The sequence below is a fragment of the Pteropus vampyrus genome, unplaced genomic scaffold (genome assembly GCF_000151845.1).
Source record: "Pteropus vampyrus isolate Shadow unplaced genomic scaffold, Pvam_2.0 Scaffold627, whole genome shotgun sequence".
Lineage (NCBI taxonomy): Eukaryota > Metazoa > Chordata > Mammalia > Chiroptera > Pteropodidae > Pteropus > Pteropus vampyrus.
This window is the reverse complement of record NW_011889408.1, coordinates 422,701-447,317: the sequence shown is the minus strand read 5'-3', so window position 1 is coordinate 447,317 and position 24,617 is coordinate 422,701. Positions and strand designations below refer to the sequence as shown.

The 24,617-nt window shown below is 33.2% G+C and overlaps 1 protein-coding gene across 1 annotated transcript in view; it reads right to left on the bottom strand.

The window, feature by feature from the left end:
- SLC26A7 (solute carrier family 26 member 7) overlaps positions 1-24,617 on the bottom strand; it is a 131,023-nt gene that overhangs the window by 57,241 nt on the left and 49,165 nt on the right. Inside the window, exons 5-7 of the mRNA XM_011384815.2 lie at positions 8,235-8,387; positions 6,019-6,101; positions 1,258-1,405 (exon numbers count right to left, since the gene is read on the bottom strand). Coding sequence (XP_011383117.1) covers positions 1,258-1,405; positions 6,019-6,101; positions 8,235-8,387 — 384 coding nt within the window. The remainder of the gene's footprint in view (positions 1-1,257; positions 1,406-6,018; positions 6,102-8,234; positions 8,388-24,617) is intronic.

Here is a 24,617-nt window from a genome sequence, read left to right as displayed (position 1 = left end):
CCATATAGCCTAGATGTGTAGTAGACTATACTATCTAGGTTTCTGTAAGTGCACTCTGTCATATTTGCACAACAACAAAATTGCTTAACAATATATTTCTCTGAATGTATCCCTGTCATTAAGCAGCACATAACAATATTCTTGACCCCTTCCCTTTTTCCCAGGTGGCATCCATATACAATCCAGAATCTGTCTACTTTTCATTTCTTCAATTGCTACATCCTGGTCCAAGTCAACAAATTTCACCTGGATTATTGTAAAAACCTAATGTTTTCCTGCCTCTCTTGTTGCCAGTAAGCAACACAAACATTCCTGCCCTTACAGAACTGGCCTTCTAGTGAGGGAAGGCTGATCATAAATAAGATGAATATGGTAAGTAAAGCGGAGGAGGGAGTGAGAAATCTAGAGTTTAATACTTTAGCTTACCAATGAAGGCCTCTCTAAGAAAGAAACATTTGAACAAAGGAGGCACGCAAATATCTGAGAAAACACAGTTCCCGGAAAAGGGAAAAGCAAATGCAAATGTCCTGAGCTAGAAACATGACTAGTAGGTTCAAGAATAAGCAAAGCAGTAAGTGTGACTAGAACAGAATATAAAAAGGATATGATATCAGAGACAAAAAGGGATGTTGGCAAGACATGTAGGGCTTTATACAGTAAATCTTGGTTAAGAGGCTTTTTATATAAGTACCATAGGAAGCCATTGGGAGATTCTGAGATTAGGAAAGACATGACTTGTGTCGTACACTATTATATCCCCCGTTCCTAGACCAGTGCCTGGTACATTAGTGAGGATCAATACACATCTGTTGAATGAATGAAACTGCTTTTCTACAGATGTCAAAACTGGAGCATAGAAACAATTATAGACACATAGTATTAGAGTGAGATTTAGACAGAGGTAATTGGTGTTTGTAACCAGGATTCTGCAGCTGCTTCTGCAGACCTAATGCACTTTAAAAGCCATAATTTTTCAAAGTATGCAATGAAAAATATATTTAGATACTCTCCCAGAAGCAAATTAAAAAGAAAATCAAGATGTCTCTTTTTCTAAAAATAAAATTACACACCAACCCATGAAGGCCAGATTTTTAGCTTTCTTTGAATGATTTAGGGATTTGTCTTTTGTTTTGTTCTACCCATTCTTTCTAAACAGTTAGGCAAGTTATATTTTTCATAAGTTCAACATTTTTAGTATGTTGGAATACACAGTACAATGATACAATAGCTGTGGAGAAGGGCTTAGGCATACTCCACCTGGTTATCATCAACTGAATATTTGAATTTTTTGGCAGATCCTTGAGCAAGAGCCAGTGAAGCCACATAGCCTACAAGTGCCACTCCCAAAGCTTCTGTGATTACTGCAGAGAGGACATTCATTGAAGGAGCTTTAGGTGGAGGAATTCTGTGAAAAGAAATATTATAATGAAACCATCAACTTTCATGAAATTTCTGTAACAACTTGCAATGAATTCGAGTGTGGTAATGACTCTGAAGTTGACATAGAATAAGTAAAATAACCATGAGAAAACCAAGCAGTTATGTCCTTGGAAGCCTTTTCTTTTCAACACTAATTAGCAGAAAAGCAAAATCACAAGGAACACCACAGGGACAACTCCATGCATTGGTCATTTACACCCAAGGAATTCAGGTTATGTTTTAGAAACTCAGACTAGACAAAAATTTCCTGAATCAGAACAAAAGCACATCTAGAAATTACTTTTATTTGAAACTTTCCAAATATTTATTTGGCTGGCATTAGACACTGTATTCCCAGCCTCGAATACTATCATACTGTATGCAAACACTAGTTGACTATGAGCTACAATTTTCGATTTAATCCCTAAATTTTCTATTGAGTTCAAAATCTTCATTATGCTTTTAATGTGATCCTTTCACAGCACGCTTAACTATGTATCACATGTGTTAAGAAAAATATGCATAAAGGTTCATCTACCCTCTGTTGCAAAACATGGGACCACACTTAACTCTTTCTCAGTTTTAAAGAACTATTTAAAATATTTCTTTTAACTAATACCTGGTCATTGTCTTATTGTCTTTTGAAAATCACTTGAGCCAAACAAAGTATCATCATCAATTTATCCCCCAAAGATGCTTTGGGAGACTTACTTCCCCTCAAAAAAAAAAAAAATCCTTCTGGGGAAAAATAGAAGAAAAAGGGAAGAGAATTAAAGTTGATTTAAAACCTAGTATGTAAGTAGAATGCTCTTTCATATTAGCTGTGTAAAGGATAAAACATTTTAAGAAAGGTTAGGTAATGTATCTAAATGACAGATTAAATTGTAGAGCTGGGATTCAATCTCAGCTCCATCTAATTTCAATGTCATGCTCTTTCTCTGTTTCCTGGGGCTGGAAAGGCAACACTCAAAGTAAGGGAGAATTAGAGCAGATGGAGGAGAGGCATGATTTTTCTACCCACTTGCAAAAGTTTATTTCTAAAACAAATTAATTTGTATCATTACAGATCCTAAAATATATGCTATACAAAAGTGCTACCATTTCAAAGCGTAAGAATTTTTGTTTCATGAAAATTGAGCTTGCTTAATTATTAATAACAATAAGTTGACCTAGGAAAAACAATAAACTTAATTTTTTAAGGTGAAAAGGTAGATAACCCTCAAGAAAACCAAACTTGATTCAGATAGTCATCATTAGCCTATAACTACACAAAGGCTCAAGACAGATTTTTTTTAGTTTTCTGTTGTGATAAGAACTTTTTTATATTTTATTTTATTTTTCTTTCTGAATTTATTGAAATCTAATAGACAATTAGCTGCTTGTATTCACATTGCGCAATTCAATGAGTTTTTTTTTCCAATTATAGTTGGCATACAATAATATATCAGTTTCAGTTGCACAGCCTAGTGATCAGAGATCCACAAAACTCACAAAGCGATCACCCCACTAAATCTGGTACTGCTCTTCCCCTTACATATTCATTACAATAATATTAATCATCTTCTCCATGCTACACTTTACATCTACATGTCTTTTCTGCAACTATCCATTTGTACCTTTTAATCTCTTTGCCTTTTTTTCTGTCCTTCCAAACTCCCTCCCATCTAGTATCCCTCAAAATATTCTGTATCTATGAGTTTATTACTCCTTTTGTTGTCATTGTTGTTGTTGTTGTTGTTGTTGATTTTGTTCTTTAGATTCCACATGTATGTGAAATCATGTAATATTTGTCTTTCTCTATCCAATCCATTTCATTCAGTGCAATACCTTCTAGGTCCATGAAGGCAATATCTTTTTCCATCCCCTTCTTTTTAGTCTATGTATATCTTTTAATCTGAAGTGAGCCTCTTATAGGCAGCATGTGTGAGGGTCTTGAATTCTTATCCATTCAGCCACTCTGTCTTTTGGTTGGAGCACTTAATACTTTTCCATTTGAGGTACTTGTTGATAGGAATGTAGTTATTATCTTCTTTATTCTTGTTTTTGATACATGTTTTTTCTTATTAAAAAGTTGCTCCAACATTTCCTATAATACTGGCTTGTTGTCGATAAATTCCTTTAGCTTATTTTTGTCTGGGAAACTCTTTATCTATTCTTCGACTCTAAATGATAGCTTTGCTAAATAAAGAATTCTTGGTTGTAATCTTGGGTTTTCATCATGTCGAATATTTTGTGCCTGTCCTTCATGATTTCTTTTGGAAAATCAGCTGCCAGTCTTATGGGTACTCCTTTGTAGGTAACTAACTGCTTTTCTCTCGCTGCTTTTAAGATTATCTCTTTGTATTTAACCTTTGGCATTTTAATTATGATGTGTCTTGATGTGGGGTTCTTTGGGTTCATCTTTTTTGAGACTCTCTGTGCTTCCTGGGCTTGTATGTCTATCACCTTCACCAGAAGAGGGAGGTTTTCCATCATTATTTCTTTAAATAGCTCTTCAACTTCTTGTTTTCCCTCAGGTACCCCGATGACATGGATATTTTTACATTTAATAGTGTCCCATAGGCTTCTTAAATTATTATAGTCTTGGCTTCTTTTTCCTTGCCATTTTGATTGAGTGCCCTTGGCCCCCCATCCTCTATATCAGTGGTTCGAGCCTCCTCTTTATCCACTCTGTTGATTCTGTCCAATGATTATCTGTCCCAGATAATGCGTTCTTCATTTCTGAATGGTTCCCTTTTCTAATTTCCATTTCCATTTTTATGTTTTTTTATCTCTTTGTTAAACTTCTTACTGAGTTCATCTACACTTTCCCTAAGTTCATTGAGCATCTTCATAACCAGTATTTTTAACTGCATCTTAGATTGCTTGACTCCATTATTCTTGGATCTCTGTTCTGTTCTCATATGGTTTCTTCTTCTTTATCTTCCCATTTTGGCTGCTTTTCTGTGTCTGTTTCTAAGTACTAAACAAAGTTCCTAAGTCTCCTGGTCTTAATAGTGTGGCTTTGTGTATTAGATGTTCAGTAGCACAGTCCTGAGAGAGGTTCAGCTGCAGGCCAAATTTAGCCCCAGCCTGTGCCCTCTAGGGCCACCTGTTAAGATTCAGCAAGCAATCCACAAATGTTGTGCTTATAGTTGCCTCAAGAGGTCACACCAGAAACCAAGGCCAGCTGCCTAGTGTGAATCTTGGTTCTGCTCATCAGGGAGCACTGGACTTGCCAAAGATATATTTGGATGTAGCTTGAGTGGGGCCACGAGTTGGGGGAGGTAGAGTTTCAGGGATCCCCTGGGCACAGCGACCTCTGTTATCCAGTTTGATGATGTCTCAGCTATGGTGGTGCTGGGTCTGCACGCTGGGAGTGGAAAGGGCTCAACAAAGGAACAATGGATACCGTTGGTACTTCTGTTTAGTAGAGATCTTCACCTCCAGCCCCTACTCCAACAACTCAGTGATCCCTGTAAGTACCTGGTGCCTCTCACACAGCCTATTTGATGCTGGTGCTCAGACAAGCATGTCCGTCGCCATGAAAGACTGGTTGTGAACGCGGTCCCTTTAAGAGATGTCAGCAGTTGCTGGCTGTTGCTGCCACAGCCTCTGTTCCACTCAGCCACATGGAATTGGCAGCCTTGCATCCTCACCCCACCCTACCTCTTGCAGGGTGGTTTCTTATTTCTCTCCTTAGTTATAGGGCTTGTTCATCTAAGTCCCAGGTGACGTTGCATGCTGTTTGCTCTGTGTTTCTGTCACAACTTTGATTTGGTAGCAAGAGGGATGACCAAAGCCTCTATCATCTACACTATTTTTTTTTTTACTCGACAAGATTTTTTTGTCTTTTTAATCTCTGAAATTTTTCCACTGTTCCTCCATTTTAATGTAGTTAGAAACCAAAATTTGGGACTGTAAAATAAAAATACAGAGGACTCAACAACTATAATTTTGCCCCAAATTTATAAATATTAGTGTATATACAGTCCATTAAAAAGAAATAAACCATAACGCTCCCCTTCTTTCCAAAAAACGTCTCTGTTTTCTTTCAGGCTATATTTGAAACAATCTCTTGCCCTTTAAAGTGAACACTTCTTGTTAACCTTCCCCTTAGTGTACAGGGGAAGGCTTTAAGACAGATAGAGAACCATGCCCTCTTCTCCACTGCACCCTCTCCCTCACTATTATCTACCACCCAGGCCTATAGGTTTGCTATTTCAGATAATGCATGTGTACTTTTACTATGTTTCAAGTAAAATAAAAATAGTCATTAGAATATTTGTGTGAAATGGGGAAGACTAAATTCCAGAGCATGACTCTAATTTGGAAGGTCAATGTCCTCCATTTTTTTTGAAATAATATCCCTGTAAATTTCCAAATCTTTGACATGAAGTAATACTGTATAAAATAGTTATCAACTTTCCTAGTTATTGATAAGCAGTCTAAGAAGTTACTATTTCTCTATATGTGTATTGATTTTATCATTTAAAAATAAAAATTAATTAGAATTTTGTCCATACAGGGCTTTTGAAAGAAAATCCATACCACTTACCACCAATCTCTTCCTCTATCAAAAACAAATAAGCAAAAAAGTAAGAAAAATGGCTACATTACCCTTTTGGAATATGACCAACTACTTCTAATCCATATGTGTTTTCCATATCAGTACAATAGCAAGCAAATGATGCAGCAATAATCTGTGCATTCCCATTTGAAAAAAAAGAAAAAAATTATTACTATTTTAAAGGTATTTTTAAAAACTATTTTAAAAAGTAAAAATTTTTCATGTGTCTCATGATTATCAAGAGTAATGCGGTAGTTGTACAGATTTTTAAAAACTAGAAATTTTTAAAAATCAAAAATCTCTCTGAGATTTAAGAGCACTTAATTTGTAGTCTCAAAAATTAAATGACATTTCAATAATATCTTTTTAAAATATCCTACCATATGTCAACCCAAATATGTTTAATTTTGAAGGAGAGCAAAATATAGACTATTTGAGTGGTGTGTGTGTGTGTGTGTGTGTGTGTGTGTGTGTGTGTGTGTGCAGACATCACAATCCAACCTAAATACTTGTCTTTTGTGACATGAAGGAATGCTTTATAAAATATTGATGAAATATTGCATCAACATTCCTAAATAGATTAGTAATCAATAATAATTTGTATTCTCCTTAAATATTTTAAAATTTTGAGCTTTTGCTGTATCTTGATGTAAAATATACTCCATGAAGTCTCAGGTGCTCTACACTCCATTATATGATATATGACATAGAATATATGACAGGTAAGATCACATGTTCTCTTCCTGTATCTTTAATCATTTTTAAATGTGTATTAAAGCTGTTCAGCCTTTTTGTTACCAGCCATGCCACCCTAATGTTTTCCACCATTTTCACAAACCCCTTTCATTCTTCTGATAATTGTAATAGGTACTAGAAATTTTAAATGGTTATGTTATCAGCTTAATATCAACTTACAACTATTTATATACTATATATTTTTGATAAAAAGAGACATAGCAATTATCTATTTAAAGTACAAATTTATAATATTCATAGCTGGAAAAATAGTATGGCAAAATCACACTAACAAAATAAGAAATATTCTAATAATTAATGTCCAATAATATTATATTATAAGTTTTTCTGTTCTCTGCAGTGATATTTACTGGATTTGCAGAGATTTGTAAAACATTAAATAGATTTAAAAAGCAAAATACACTTGAGGATTTTTTAAAAAGATAACAAAACATTACAAGTAATACTGTTAAAATTTATAAATATTATGATATTATAGTATTTTCTAAGTGAGGTAGTAGTTAAAAATTCAGGTTATTAGGTTAGAAGTATTAATATATTAAAAAATTACTAAGCCAATTAATATATTTAATTGCTAATAATTTTCATAAAATATTTATATGAGCTCAGAAAATATTGTGAGCTCTAAAAGAAGATGTACTATAGCCATAAGATATCTGACCCTTATTGAAAATGGAAAAAGGCCATCTATCTCAGTTCTACAGAAATGGGTCATAGCCCTAGAGACAGGTTTTAATGTGCTAACCAGATATTTCGATAAGTGAAATTATTTAGATACAACTTGTCATATGCATGTATAACCTAAAGACCATTAAAAAAAACTAAAACAAACTAATGATAAGTAATTTAGTAGATTATGGTTGTATTAACATTTCCTTAATGCTTTTAGTTAAATGTTCCCGGGGAGGGTCTTAAAATTTTTTAATGTATTTTTTAATGCCATTAATTTTAGGAGCAAAGTATGATTTGTTGCTTTGCTAGGTACAACAAAAAAATATCTTAGATAGGCGGCCCTGGCCAGTGAAAATCATGAGCAGCTTTTCAATAAAGCAAAATTAGGTCATTAAAAGAAGAGTTAATAAATCTACCAATCATTAACGGACATTTATAAATTGATAATATTTCTATGCATATCCTACAGATGCCACATCAATAGAATTTAGTATCACTTTTTATTGCTTTAAGGAAAATCATGACAGATCTTTTGAGTCTCATCCTCATCTTTATTCAAATCTTAGGCTATATGTTCTCTTATTTGTGTAAAAAAATATGAGAATATGGAGAAACGCTGTGTAAATTAAAAACATGCATGCCTTCTTTTTAAAATTATTGACTCAAAATGATTCCTGTTCTTAAATTAATATATAGCCACACAAATATATAGCCCTATTTTAATGAGAGACAGGACTGGTTGTGGGTTACAGTAGACAATGTAGTGATCCCCTGCAGGTACCCCCAACAACTGGCAAACATTGTAGGATGGAATGCTAAATGTTGATTTCATACTTACCAAAATTAAATCGACAGGAAGAACAACTTTAATTTTCCTTTTAAACTGTTCATTCAATTCTTTAACCAGAACAAGCACCACAATGCTCAGCAAGGATAAGAGTAGTGCTTCCAGTCTAACAGACTTGATGTTTTCAAAGACATATACATAAATCTACAGCGATGAGAAAAAAATATAAACAAAATTCAGAGTCATCTACAATATAATAACATTGAAATCTGGCCCCAAATGAACTCAACGATGTCTTACAAAACATCTTAATGATTGTAGGGTGGAAAGGTGGAGCATAGAATGGTGATCTGTGCAAAGCTCTAATTCATTTTCATGTACTAAATTCCTTTGCTCTCGATTCTTCCATCAAATCCAGGGATTGTTCCTTTCTGCATAAGGACACTACTAGAGAGAATGACTTTTCTCCTTCTCAGCCACTTCAATGGGCAAAGATGCTAAAATTTATTAATTACATGTAAATTCATCATTAAGTACACTGAGGGAACTATAGGCAAACTTGAATCTCACTATTCTCCCTCAACCCCAGAATCAAACATACACATGTACAAGCCACACACAAAGGAGTTAAGTGCTTGTATTTAGCTATCAGATATTTGACTTAAAGTAAAATATTACTATATTCTCAGTATTTTATTTGTTTATTGCCACATACTTTATACCAAACATTCAGTTCAAGGTCTACAACAATGAACAATTTAGTTAAGTCTTAGTATTCATGGAGCTTATAGTCTAGTGTATAAATTGCTAATTAAAGTAAAATTAGTACAGTATGATGTTATAGAGACCTGAAGTATATGTGTCTTAGAGGTGTTAGTGGTCAGGAGAGACTTCCCCAAAGATGATAAACAGGAATTAGCCAGGTTGTGGATCATAGAAGAATAAGGAGATGTATTCTGGGGAAAATGTGTTGTATAAAATGCACATTCTAAAATTTCGAACATAGAATGTGAGGAGAAGAATGTATAACTTCCTAAAAAATATTCTTTAAAAGTAAGCAAGTCTATTTGAAATTAGGCCTATGTCAAAAAGATTGCTTGTAATTAAGAAGAAGATATTATACGTTAATATATGACACTCAATCTTGGTAACTTGGTAACTTTTCTGATTTGCAGAAAAGTAGGATAAATGTGGGAGGGATGTCAAAGAAAAGAATAAAGCCCTTTTTAAATCTGAAAACCTATATATATGTATTCAACTAAGCACCAACAACATTTTGGTCAACAACTTAAGATCTAGTTCATAATTATATAAACATATGATCCACTCACATAAAAAAATAGGGTGACAGATTTTTAAAGAATCTTAAATTGAGTGCCAAAAGGGAAAAATAATAATTAGCCTAAATCCAATCTTAGATCCACAGGACAGTTTGATATAAAAAGAACAAATTGGAATTTTATTGTCTAGAAATTAACACAAGGCTACTCAAATTTATATATAATATTAAATGTGTAAGAAATTTTGGAAGAGAATAATATAAGTGGGTTTATACTACCATATATATAATACCAACATGACATGTAGAAAATATGTAAGAAAAAATAAAAAACAAACAAAAGCCCAGAAACATAAAATAGTTGTATTGTAGAAAAAATTATCCAATAGACCATGTTTGAAAAAAATTAAGCAAAATAAAAGAAATTCTAGATAAAAAGAGGTTAAATATAAAAAATTGAATTCAGGAAATGTAGACATTAAAATGAGCAGAAAATATAGACTATTAACAAAAAAGTTACAAATGGTCAATAGAATGAACAAAGAGCTCAACCACACTGGCAAAGAATTGTAAATTCAAACAATAATCTTTTGGTGATCTAAAAAATGTATCAAAAGTTTTTGAAACCTTTTATCCTTTGCCTCAGGAGCCCCACTTCAAGAAAATTAAGCTCTGAACATAGTGGAACTTATGTGACAAGACCTTGTTACAAGGCTATTCACTGAAGCATTGTTTAAAATAGCAAAAAAAAAGAAATTGAAACCACTTATATTTAATAGTAGAGCAATAATGGAACTGGTTCAATTCACTAGGTTACATATGCAGTAGAAGCATCTACATCCATTAAACACACAACTTTAGATAATTTGTATATTTATTGACACAGAATGGTGTTTCTGTTATGATGCTAAGTGAAAAAAGCAGGTTTTAAATAAGTAGATATGGTTTGATACTGTTGTGGCCTGAATTGCTCCCCCCACACAAAATACATATGTTGAAGTGCTAATCCCCAGTATTTCAGAATGGATACAGGGCTTTAAAGAGGCAATTAAAGTAAAATGAAGTCATATATGTTTGCTCTAATTGAATATAACCAGTATCCTTATAAAAAGAGATTAGGACACACACATGCCTGCACACAGAGGAAAGAGTGAGAAGGTGACCATCTGCAAGCTAAGGAAAGAGACCTCGGAAGAAATAAAACCTGCCAACCTTGATCTTGGACTTTTAGCTTCCAAGACAATGAGAAATATATTTCTATTTTTAAGGCACGCAGTTCTTTCTATTTGTTATGGCAGCCATAGAAAATTAATACTGATATCATTTTAGTGAAATAAAATTTCATACTTTAAATATCTATGGATATATCTGGAATATTAATAACTTTGTAAGGAGATGTTTGTGCTTATTTGTATCTTCTATATTCTCTCTTATGAAGGCACATCATTCATATAATTTTAAAGGTTTTAAATAGGCCTTAACTGCTTATCTTCAACCTCTCCTCCTTTTGGACATGTTAAATCTGATTTTTATAACCACATTTCTAATTGGCCACAGCAGATTTCTCAAATCTAGTTTCAGGGAATAAAAAGTAGTTTTTACTTTAGCTCACAGACTTTTCTTATAGCAGTCCAACTTGTTGGTGCTCTTTGCCCTCTCTTTGTATGGTATCAAATATAATGTGACCACAACTAAATATATTGGGTCAAAAGAACTTATGTAGACTGTTTCTTAGTATCTCTTAAAATTCTGCTCAATAGGTTTCCAAATCAATACATCTGGTCCAGAGATTAGGACCATACTTGGTGCATCAGGCTATCCAAGCATGAATTCTATACATTTACCTTTATCATTAACACTATAATTCTTTCAAACAAAGAAAGTGTACTTAGTTTAAATGAAGCCTCCCTGGGTGAAAAGGATCAACATAATATAGAGAATCCTTCTGTCATCACATTTATAACAACAACAATTAGTACATCAAGGAACAGATTAGGGGTCAGATAGCTTTATTTGTTATCTTTTTTTCAGTATTCTATCTTATTCCACACCATTATTTGGAAAGAAAATTAGATACTACAATATTATAGTTATCCAAGATGCAGTTGATATTTTTTCTCCGTATCTCTTTATGTTGTGGATGATAATTGTTCATAAAATTCTAACAGAAAGTGAAGGAATAGGTTCCATTTCTCATATTTGCTCCTTACTCAAACTCCAGGAAAAAATCCAAAATGCTACTCAGTGAAATATATTCTACAGGGGATGAGGTTAGAGAGATGTCAAGAAAAATTTGGCCAAATGCATAGTTTCTGATGGTTTATCATAATCCAATAATAAAATTGAGAGGACCATTCAGATGATTTGTCAGGAAAAAAATACCCGAATTTAAAGCACATAGAGTATTATTTCTTCTGTTTTATCTGTGGTACTAAAAGTATGCCATGGCAGTGCTTGCATAAGAAAAGGGGAAAGTATGCAAAACTCCCAAACCAAGCCAAATAAGCTGTAATGTGCATTTTGAGAACATGTGTTTGCAGTAACAAAAAATGACAACCCCAGAATGAAAGAAATGAGAAAAACCCAAAGGGATTTTCAAGATTAAACTATAATTTGTAGAGGAAAGCATGCTTCACAAGATGCTCTAGAAGACTATGGAGGTGGGAAGAGGCTTGTTACAACCAGCATGAAGAACACACTAGAAAAGCAGGCTAGTAAGGAATGTCATTCTGATGACTGTTATGAGGATTCACATACAGAAGTACCAGTTAAAACAGGCTCTTGGAGAGGGGTAGCATGTAGCCATAGAGATAGGAAAAGACATAGGGACACACACACACATGCACACACACACACACACACACAAACACACACACATATGCTCATATAATATAAATCTAGGCATCCTAAGCACACATTAAAATTTTCTAGTATACATCCAGCTGTCTGACTATACTATCACATACTAAATTCCAGTAGGTAAAAATTCCTATTGAGGATCATCATTCACTTTCCACATCCCAGAGCAGTAAAAATAGTTTATGTCTATATAGATACATAAGTAAATCTATTTCATTAGGAATGATCGATCCATTTAATAAAACAGGAATTTAGCTCATTTTGAGATTATAATATTAAGCCTTTCAATTGACTATTTATTGTAACGACATAAAATAAAAAAAATTCTATATGTATAAATAAGTCCATTTTGAGATATTTCAAAGAATGAAAATAGCCTATTCATAGTACTTATATTGCTTGTTATTATTTTCTTTAGAGAGGAGACTTTCTTGAAGCACTTATTGAACATTTACACACACAAACACACACATAATTTATTTATATAATGTGTTTTTATTTAATTTTTTTTTCACTGACAGATTCTCAATTCCTAAAATAGCATTGGGGAGATAGTAGGTACTCAATAAATATTGTTGAATGAATGATTTGGTCTAACACTAATAGTAACAATGAATCTATAAATAAGAGTAGATCTTACTCTGAATAAGCAGAATGACAAGGAGGGAAAGGATACAAATTCTTCTTCTTTCACTATCAATACTTGAGCAATGTGATATTAAAAGGAATTGTAGTCATCATTTATTTATGCACTCAACATGTTTATGGTAGTTCTATTAAGTGTAGTGCATTGAGCTAAATATTAAAGCTGTTTTTGCAGTAAATTTCAAGTAATCCATCTTTGATATAGTCTACCTGATCCAAATAATCAGATTTCTAATAACTCTACCTTTATAAGATTGAAGCAAAATTAAAACTGAAAAAGCTCATATGCAGCAATTATTTTAAAAAGAGAGAATTATACTCTTTCAACAATTTCTGGGGCCATACCCATTCTATAGTTTCTCATTGGATAACTGTTACTGAAGTTCTAAACAAAGCCCTGTATAGAAACACTTGTACATAAAGAAAAATCTAAATTGTATAAACTCTGTTAAATTTAATGAGGTAAAGAAAAATATTTTAAATGTTTAGAAATATTAGTAAATGTTAAAAACTAATTGGACTTTCTACTCAATAGTCAATTAACTAGAAAATTCTATTAAAGTAACTCTTTACCAGCTTTCTGGTTGCTCTAGGTTTTGCTATAACGAAATCTCCATGAGAGAAAAAATATTTTAACAATGTAATGATATTATGATATTATCTAATAGTAATGAGTATATTTCTGGACTATCTATAAAGGAACCGCCTAGAATATTTCAATATATATATTTTATGCCAAAAAGAACATATAAACCCTTTAGTATTATCACTTATCATTCCTGTGCTACTGTTGTATTAATAATCTGTCATAAATAAGTTTGTATTTCACTAGAGAAACAACAGAATGATAGTACAATCGGCAAAATTTAATAAATCTCAGTATGCTATTTTATAGTTGGTATAAAGTACTAATCTGCAATCTACAAGTCTTAATTCCCAATATACGAGTTTGAATTAGTTATCAATCACAAAACCAGGAATATCTCCAGAAAACAATGGTAGCAGTTCATACATACTTACTACCATGTTTTCCAACTATGGTCTGAAAACACTTTGGGCATAATCTATGCACAGATATATAGCTAAAATCCAATGCCAAGTACTCTCACAAGAGACAGAAGTGGAGAAGATGTGAACAAAGAGGGGAAGTCCATGAAGAAACAGGCAGAGTTTTATGTGATGTAGACAGGAGCCAGAGAATGACTGGAGCTGCCAGAAGTCTGAAGAGACAAGAAAGGATTCTCCCACTAGAACTTCAGAGGGATCATGCCACTGCTGACACTGTGATTTTGGACTTCTGGCTTCCAGAAATCTGAAAATATATTTCTGTGTGTTAAATCATCAGATTAGTGGTAACTGGCTACAGTAGCCACTAATACATCTAATCAAATGCATCTCACTTCTGAGATGACTCAAAAAGTATATTATGAACTCAACTGTGTTCCCCTAAAATTCATATGTTGAAGCCCTAATCATTAGTACCTTAACTTTGCCTACATATCTTTATATCTTTATATCATTAAACATTTTAGAATGGGTATTGTTAAGATCAAGCTTCCCAAGTCCTTCTACTTCCTCAAGTAGTACAGACAAAAAGAAAAGCAAGAAAAATGTTAAGTTGAAATCTCAACCCCAGGCTGGGTTTTCTTGAGTACAAACAAAATACCCAAAGTAAGAAAAAAATACAACGTTCTATTATTTTTACATCCTTATATGCAAATTTCTGATCAATAACTGCTTGTCACACTGAGAATAAATTCATTCACTATTGCTTTAAGGGATAAATTAACTCTCCTATCAAAATATGATCTAGAGAAAGGATGGTATGTTAAATGGCTAGAGACAATTTGGGTACACAAAACACACTTGGACCAACTACACAACCAAGCGTGCCAAAGCCCAGGTGGCATCCAGCCATCCCCTGTTTAGAAAACTAAGTTTAACTTGAATTATTTGAGCACTGGATTTTGTCGTGATGCATTTTTCAGTGAATCGTGGGAGATGGAGAGAGTTTAGCCCAAAATGTTTGAATTGAAAAAACAGTTGTCCTCTGATTTAGAATTTCAAAGTAACCTTTGTTACAAATTCCTACATAATTGTTCTGTATCAAAATTAAACCTGCCACATTATCTATTCTGAGTCACTGATTGAATTAAGCTGCAGATTCCTTTTATTTTCCCTTCAATTTATGCTATCTATTTTTCAGGGTATATTAAACACCCCTATAATTCACAATATAAATGTCACAATAACTGAGGAGAAAATATGAGCTTTCAATAAACCATCAAAGCATGTTCTTGATTTAGAAATCCCAAAGGGCCTATGTCTTCAAAGGAGATTTGTTCTCCACTTATAAACCTCATTTGTATACATTTAATTGTGATCTCATTCTCTATAAAAGAAAGTGTTTCATTGGCTCTTATTTCCTTCTGACGTTTCATCCCTTTTATTAGTATTCTTGGTTCCTACTTTGCAGCCTTCAGGGATGTTCAAACTAGAAAAGTGCTTTGTTTGTATTGTAGGGATGGAGGTGGGAATAAAACTGTTCTTCAGTTCTGAAACTCCTCAGTTTTAAGAAAGGAAATAAAAACTTTCAAAAAAGATAGTTGAATACATTGTCAACCTTGCCTAGTGCTATTAGGTTTAGTGTAAGAACTGCTCATAATTATTTAGAACAGTACTCAAAACTATGACAGTAAAACTAGCTTTGCCAAATTTATCATAGGCTACTACAGGCTGAGACACTGGCACAATTTCGAAGAAATCCACATGTGCTAATATGAACTAGGAATTTTTGTAATTCTTATCATGCCTTTTGGGGAAAACATTCTTTCTAATAAAAAGATATGTCATTTTCCAATTTAAAAAATATTTTATAATTAAACTTTTCTCTTTTATCTGTGTGGGAAACCAACTATCAGTCATATATTTGAATCTTAAGAACAACAAAAATAAAACAATTTAGCTGGAAAGCCAGGGTCTCAAACCAAAAATGACCTTTGTAATATTATTGCTCCTGCTTATTTTTATTTTTATTTATTTTTATTAAATTTATTGGGGTGACATTGGTTAATAAAATTATATAGGTTTCAAATGCACAATTCAATAATACCTCATATGTATATTGCTTTGCATGTTCATCACCTAAAGTTAAATTTCTTTCCATCACTATATATTTGACCCCCTTTTTAAAATATATTGCAATACATTGCGACACTGTTTATAACGTATTACATGAGTTTATAGCTGCCAGTTATTGATCAGAAATTTGCATATAAGGATTGAAATATTTTTAAATAAAAATTAACCAAAAATTATAACCTTTTGTAAATTCTCATGACCGACCCTCGTTAATAGCAGATATATTTATTTTTAAAAGTTTTATAAATTTTGAAGTCATCTTTATTTACAAGTTGCCAAAAGAGATGTAACTCTGTTTTGTTATTTAGCTTTATCTGATTAACAGTCCTATTAGTAACTAATGCTCAAGTAACACTTTTAAAAATCTATTATTTGTCATATCCAACTACTCATTACTAGTTAAAAGATAATTCATTTCAGGAATGAATCCTAATAGATACAATTATCATCAATTATCAAAGATATTTGGTCATTTGGCCAAGGCTAGAGCTATGATCTGAATCTGGGCTTCTCAGATTTTAAAGTTCTTTCTGCTGTTGCCTCTTTCTAAGGAAAAGACAAATCAATTAGTGTTTACTTGATTGTATGGGCCCTAATAAAATCACCAGAGCTAAACATTAACTTAGAGAAAAACACTAATATTTACCCAACATATAACTGAAAAAGAATGTGTAATACTTCAAAGTTCATTAAGAAATAGCAATAGTTTTAAAAGAAGATAATTTCATTAGAAGTGTAGAAATTTAGAGATAAAACTTGAAGAACAAGGAGCAAAGTTAAAATTGCACATGAAGGGATTTACAAAGGCTATATAAAAAGATAAATTAGGCCTGATTCTATCTACTTTTCTTGGGAATAAGGGGATCATGACAGTGTTCAAGCAGCTCCCTTTGCATATGAAGACCTCAGAAAGTCTGGGAGAAAGCACTCTAAACACCAGTGGAAAGCTTTAAGAGGCTTAACACTTCTGAGAGAATTCCCTCACTTTAAGAAGCTGGTTAACAGTTTTCATTAGAAGACAAAAATTGACCTAACAATCTGAGATTAGTTGGCATTAGCAGCATGTATTGAGTCTGCATGCAAAATATAGAAAAGAGGAAAGTACTATGCCATGTCTATTTCTTAAGACTTAGGAGAAGTCTGTTCTATAATCTGACGGGGCAGAACTGAGCACATACCACTACCTGTACCTGATTCAAATTGCTCCCTAAAAATGTTCCATTGAGGCAAGAATACTTGCCATTCCACAGCAACCAAAGGGATGGAGATTTTAGTTATTTGAACTAGAGAATTAAATTATTTTTGTAGCACAGAATCAGGTATTCCTCAGAAAGAAGACACTGTAGAAACTATGATAGTGGCAGAAAATAGAGACCTCAAACTGTAGTGACCCAAGAATAAGATAAAGACAGAAGGCTGTATTTTCTCTTAAAGCTGATAGTAAGGATTGCTAGTATCAGAATAATTAATGAACATTTTGACTGGAGAAACCCAAAGTATTTTAAGAAAAATGAATATTTCAGCTGAGACAATTAGGAGTGGTGACTGGCTCATTGCAAAAGAGTCTCAAATATTCTAGATATTAATTTATGTTCCAAGGAGTATCAGTAATATATGTATGTGTGTGTATGTGTATATATATATATATATATATATATATATATATATATATATATATATATATATATATATATTTTTCTCATCAGCCTGAGTAGCTTTCAAAAAGAATGTAACATTTCTGAAAACTCAAAAGCAGGAAACATGGTCAAAGAGTAAAATCCCAAAATGTGTTAATTCACTTTCCTTTAGGTTCTTTGACCTCATGACCACAGTCTCTATTTTGTCCTCTGTTCTATATCTTTGTACTGAGCTCACTCTGCTAGTTCACATTCCACTTAAATGATCCAACTGTAAGTTCAGATTTATATTATCATCATCAGATTCTACACAAAAGCTCACTTTCCAAATGTCCCAGTGTCAGCTATGCGTGATGCAAAATTTATTAATCTAATGTTCAGATCACCACAGTTTTTGACACTAGAATATCAGCATTTATTTTGAAATCCCGTCAAAGAACCAAAGCACCATTCTAACCTAACAGTACAGGGCTCTCTGACATTGAAAAGCAAGAGCAACTTTTCTTCATTTTCCATAACATGAAGCATGGCAACTTCCACCAACTGAATAATATGAATTTAAAGTCAGTCATCTAAAAACATTTCTAAATCTGATTCCATTTCAGAGTGAGAAATTACAAAAGACCTCCTCCTTCAGGAATCACACAGTGTTTGACTTACAAGGCAAAAATAAAGTAGCTTGCACTCTTTGCCCTACAAGAAAACAAAATGGGGGGAAAATCATACACAAAACACTTTAATGTAGTATTTTACGCACTTTGCCCACCCCCACCCCTCACTCCCAGAAAAACTAGCTGAAAGACTAAATGTTTGTTCCATACCAGGCTATCATGCTTCTTTGACACGACTAGTGAAAGGAGGAATGATTATTTGTGTGTGATTACTATATATATGAATATATCTGAAGAGGCCAATTTGTAACCTGCTCACATTTCCTTACACTGCACATGTGCAAATGAGCACATATTTCCCACCCAGGAGGTCAAGGCAGAATTTGGTGCTGATTTGGTTCTGTTTTATAGACCTTGCATCACCGAAAATCTTAACTCAGCCAGTCACCTGACATCTTATAGACACATTGGGCTGTTTTTGTTTGATCTAGAGCTTGGAATCATGTTGCTTCCAGGACCAGTTCAAGTGTTCTTGTTTTATTTGTAAGCATTCTATAATGAGTGAATCATTGAGCAGGATATTACCTAAATAACAAAAATTCAGAACCAGCTTCCAGCTTTGTATTGCCAATTAGCATCTTTATTAACAACTTTACCAATTAGTAGAGAAACACATTTACATAGATGTAATGATATTTTTCACCCATAGTATATTTTAGAAATAGTAATAATTGGAGTTAACAATAACGATGATAAGGTAAAAGTAAAATATTAATTGCAACAATTTTTTTAGAATGAAATTTTGCAAAAATAAACTCTTTGATCCAGTAATTCCATTACTAGGAATTTATCTTAATGAAATAATTAGAATTCAGAGAAACATGGCAAAGTGAGAGATTTCCCCCAGATCTCTCCTCTTGAAAAAAACAATAAGCTGAATATCTAAAACTCAATAAAAAACAACCAACCTGAACACAAGCACATCTTAGCATAGGATCTGAGCATAAGAGCTACCACAGGTCAGAACCCCAGGAGTCAGGAGGTACACTGGGAGAAACAAAGAAGCTATCTCTCATAGCCAGAGCTCCCTGCAGGAAGAGGAGGAGGAGAGCAGGTGGGGCAGTTTCCCTGAACAACCCTGCCTAAGAGAGCTCTGAGCTTCACTCGATGGAAGTACCCAGGGATCAGGGAAGAAGGCAGAAAAGTGGGGACAGCAGAGAAACAACAGTTCATTATTACTAACCATGGTTATGTGAGGCTGAGCCACAGCCCCCATATCCCAACCTAGAGGGCCCCTCACTCCATATCCTTCAAGACTGAACACCCAGGAGCTCCAGGAGAATCTGAGCAAACACTACCTAAAACTGTCACTAACACTGACAAAGACTGAGACTGATGGTAGCAAGTGTAATTGAATATCTATAAGGAAAAAAAAAGGCATTATTGAGACTTTATATAAAGCAGGGATCCAAGAGGCTTAGACGCCACCAGCTGGAAACCAAAAGAAAAATGCCTTCTTTGCAACAGAATAAAGACAGACCTTTATATAATAAATCTTCTTTCTGCAAAGAAAAAAGAAAAAACAGAAAAAATAGAATATACTTCCATTAATGCCGAGATGGAGAAATAGTCTATTGAGCACCATGAACAACCAAGATGACAAGTCAGCTGAGAAAGAAAGAGAAAAATTCCACAAAATAAGCTTAAAGACATAGAAATGTGTGACTTAAATGACAGAATTCAGGGTGACACTTCTGAAAAACCTCAGGGAGATCCGAAACAAATCATATCAACAATTTCAGGAATTGAAAAAACAACTAGATCATCAGAATGCGTTTTTAAGAAGGAGATTGAAACCTTCAGAAAGAACCAAATAGATCTTCTAGAGATGATCTGAAAGAGATGAAAAATGAAGTAGTAAGCTTGGTAAATAAAGTTGACTAAATGGAGAAAATGATCAGTGATATCAAAGACAAAACCTAGAAAAAAAATCAGAAGAGAGAAACCAAAGAATGAAAAATGATGAAAGAGTAATATAAGAACTAGCTAATATCATCAGAAGAGGGAATATAAGAATAATGAGCATTCTTAAAGTGGAGGAAAAGGAGTAGAGATTAGAAAGCATTTTCAGACAAATAGTTGATGAGACTTTCCCAAATCTAAAGAATGAGCTGGAGCTTGGAATTCAAGAAATCAATAGAACACCCAATTATCTCAAACCCAAAAGGCCTTCTCCAAGACATATTGTACTAAAATTATCAAAAATCAATGACAAAGAAAGAATTCTCAAAGCAGCCAGGAAAAGGAAGATGGTAACCTATAAAGAAAAACCCATTAGATTATCCTCAGACTTCTCAGCACAAACCTTACAAGCCAGAAATACTGGAATCAAATATTCAAACTATTAAATGAGAGGAACTACTGTCCAAGAATAAGGTATCCAACTAAGCTCTCCTTTAGATATGAAGGGAAAATAAAGACCTATCCAGACAAACAAAAATTGAAGGAATTCTTCAATATAAGGCCTGCCTTAGAAGAAATACCGAAAGTGGTCAGATCTCCTAAAACAAAATGAAAAAAAAAAAAAAAAGAAAAATACATAACTATAAGTAAGGTGACTAGCAGGAAGAGAACAGGGCATTATAAGCTTAAACAAAAGAAGATATTTGCTGTAGCAAGATAATAATGAACATTCAGCAAACAATGACAGAAAAGGGGAGGATTCAAAGATCCAAATTCACAAAGAGGAATGGAGAAAAGGCACAAGCAGAAGAAAATGGACTGCTATATATATATATAACTATCCTCCACATATTTGTAATGGTAACCACACATCAAAGATTCAGAAATAATGTATATAACTTAAAACAAGGACCAGAGGGAAAATCTAGAAAACTCACCAAAATAAGAAAATAAACAGACACACAAGGATAAGGAAACAATGGAAACGCCAAGCTACCAGAAAACAAAAGATAAAATATCTATGGGAAAACTTCATATTTAAATAATCACCCTAAATGTAAATAGATTGAACTCACCAATAAAAAGGCACAGAGTTGACGAAAACTAAAACCTAACCATATGCTGCCTCCAGGAGACACATCTTAATTCCAAAGATAAATATAGACTCAAAGTGAAAAGGTGGAAAATGATATTTCAAGCAAATAGCATTCAGATAAAAGCGGGAGTAGCAATACTAATATTGGACAAAATAGACTTCGAAATAAAAAAGATAAAGAAAGATACTGAGGGACACTTCATAATGATAAAGGGAGTCATATATCAAGAAAATATAACACTTATTATATTTATGCTCCCAATCAGGAAGCCCAGAAATATATAAAGCAATTATTAACAGAACAAAAGGGAGAAACAGACCAAAACACTACTGTAGTAGCGGACGTAAATACCCCACTGTCAGTTACGGACAGATCATCCAAACAGAATATCAGTAAGGAAATAACATCCTTAAATGACACATTAAACCAACTGGACACAATTGACATTTACAGAGCCTTCCATCCCAAAACAGCTGCTTATACATTCTTATCTAGTGCACATGGAACAGTCTCAAGGATTGACCACATACTGGGGCACAGAGATAGTCTCAACAAATATAAGAGGATTGGTATTATACCAACCATATTCTCTGATCATAATGCCTTGAAGCTGGGGATCAACTGTAAAAAGTAAAAGGAAAGAACAAATACATGGAAATTAAACAACATGCTACTGAAGAATGACTGGGTTAGAGAAGAAATAAAAAGAGAAATCAAGAGATACATAGAAACGAATAATAATGATAGTACAACATATCAAATCTTCTGGGACATGGTAAAAGCAGTAATATGAGGAATGTTCACATCATTACAAACCTATTTCAAAAAACAAGAATGAGCCCAAATAAACAACCTAATGCTTCTCCTTAAAAAACTAGAAAAAGATGAACGAATGAAGCCTAAAGTCAGAAGAATGAAAGAAATGATCAAAACTAAAGCAGGATTAAATGAAATTGAAAACAAACAAACAAACAAAAGCAATAAAAAAAATAAATGCAACAAAGAGCTATTTCTTTGAGAAGGTTAATAAAATTGACAAACCCTGGCTAGATTCACTAAAGAAAATAAATAAATAAAAACGAATGGACACGAATAAACAAATCAAGGATGAAAGAGAAGTTATGACAGACACTGCAGAAATACAAAGGATTATGCAAGAATGCTATGAAAAAGTACATCACACCAAATATAATAATCTAGAAGAAGTGGACAAGTACTTAGAAAGATACAACCTTCCTAGACTAAATCAAGGAGAACTAGAAAATCTAAATAGATCAGTCAGCAGTACGGAAATTAAAACAATTATCAAAAATCTCCCAAAAAGTAAAATTCCAGGACCCAATGGCTTCACCAGTGAATACTACCAAACATTCAAAGATTTAATACCTATTCTCCTCAAACTCTTCCAAAAAGTCGAAGAGGAGGCAATACTTCCCAACTCATTTTATGAGGACAATATTATTCTGATACCAAAACCTGGTAAAGATAACACGGACAAAAAAAAGAAAAGAAAAGAAAAGTCGCTGTCTCTCATGAACACAGACGTAAAACTCCTAAATAAGATACTAGTGAAATGAATACAGCAACATATCAAAAAGATTATACACCACAATCAAGTGAACTTCATCCCAGAGGCACATGGATGTTTCAACATATGCAAATCGATTAATGTGATAGACAATTTTAAAAATAAGAATCATATGATCATATCAATGGATGAAGAAAAACCTTCGACAAGATACAGCATCCATTTATGATCAAAACACTTAACAAAATTGATATAGAAGGAAGGTATCTAAACATAATAAAGGCTATATATGACAAACCCTCAGCCAACGTTATACTTAATTGTGAAAATCTAGAAAAATTTTCTCTAAGATCAGGAACAAGACAAAACTGTCCACTATCACTACTCTTATTTCATATAACATTGGAGTTCCTAGCAAGTGCAATCAGGCAAGAGAAAGATATAAAAGGCACCTAAATAGGAAATTAAGAATTCAAACTGTCACTATTTGCAGATGACATGGTTCTCTCTAAAGAAAACCCTAAAGACATCACAAGAACACTACTAGAAACAATAGCAAATAGCAAATACAGTAAAGTTTTTGGATACAAAATCAATGTTCAAAAATATAGCGTTCCTATACTCTAATTATGAAGTGTCAAAATAAGAAGTGGAAAAAATTATTCTTTTTACGATTGCAACAAAAAGAATAAAATACCTAGGAATTAATTTAACAAAACATGTGAAGGATCTATATAATGAAAACTATAAAACCCTCTTAAAAGAAATTGAAGAAGATACCTAAAGCATTATACAGATTTAATGCAATCCCCATCAAACTCTCATCAGCATTTTTTAAAGAAATAGAACAAAAATCAGATTTGTATGGAAGCACAAAAGACCCTGAATTGCCAAAGTCATCTTGAGAAAAAAGAACCAGGCTAATGGCATCACACTGTCTGACTTCAAATTATACTACAAAGCGAGAGTAATCCAAATGGCATGGTATTGGCAGAAAAGCAGACACTAAGACCAGTAGAACAGAATCGAGAGTCCAGAAGTAAAACCATGTTTGTACAGGCAAATAATTTTTGATAAAAAGTCAAAAACATACAGTAGAGAAAAAAAAAGCCTCTTCAATAAAAAGTGCTGGGAAAACTGGAAAATCACCTGCAAAAGAATAAAACTAGACTGTTGTCTATCATCTCACATCAAAATTAACTCAAAAGGGATTAAGGACCTGAATGAAAGACCTGAAACAATAAGTTGCAGACAAGAAAACATAGGAACTAAACTCATAGATCTTGGATTTAAAGAGGATTTTATGAATTTGATCTCAAAGGCAAGGAAAGTAAAAGCAAAAATAAATGAATGGGACTACATCAAACTGAAAAGCTCCTGCTCAGCAAAATAATCCGTCAACAAAGTAAAGAGACAATCATCTGAATGGGAAAATATATTTGCAAGCAATGCCTCCAATAAGGGCCTAATATCCAAAATATACAAAGAACTCATACAATTCAATAACAACAACAATTACAACAATAAAAGCAATCCAATTAAAAAATGATCAGAAGACCTGAACAGACACTTCTAGAAGACATACGAATGACCAACAAACATGTGAAAAGATGCTCAAGATCGCTAGCTATTAGGGAATTGCAAAACAAAACCAAAATAAGGTACCATCTCATAC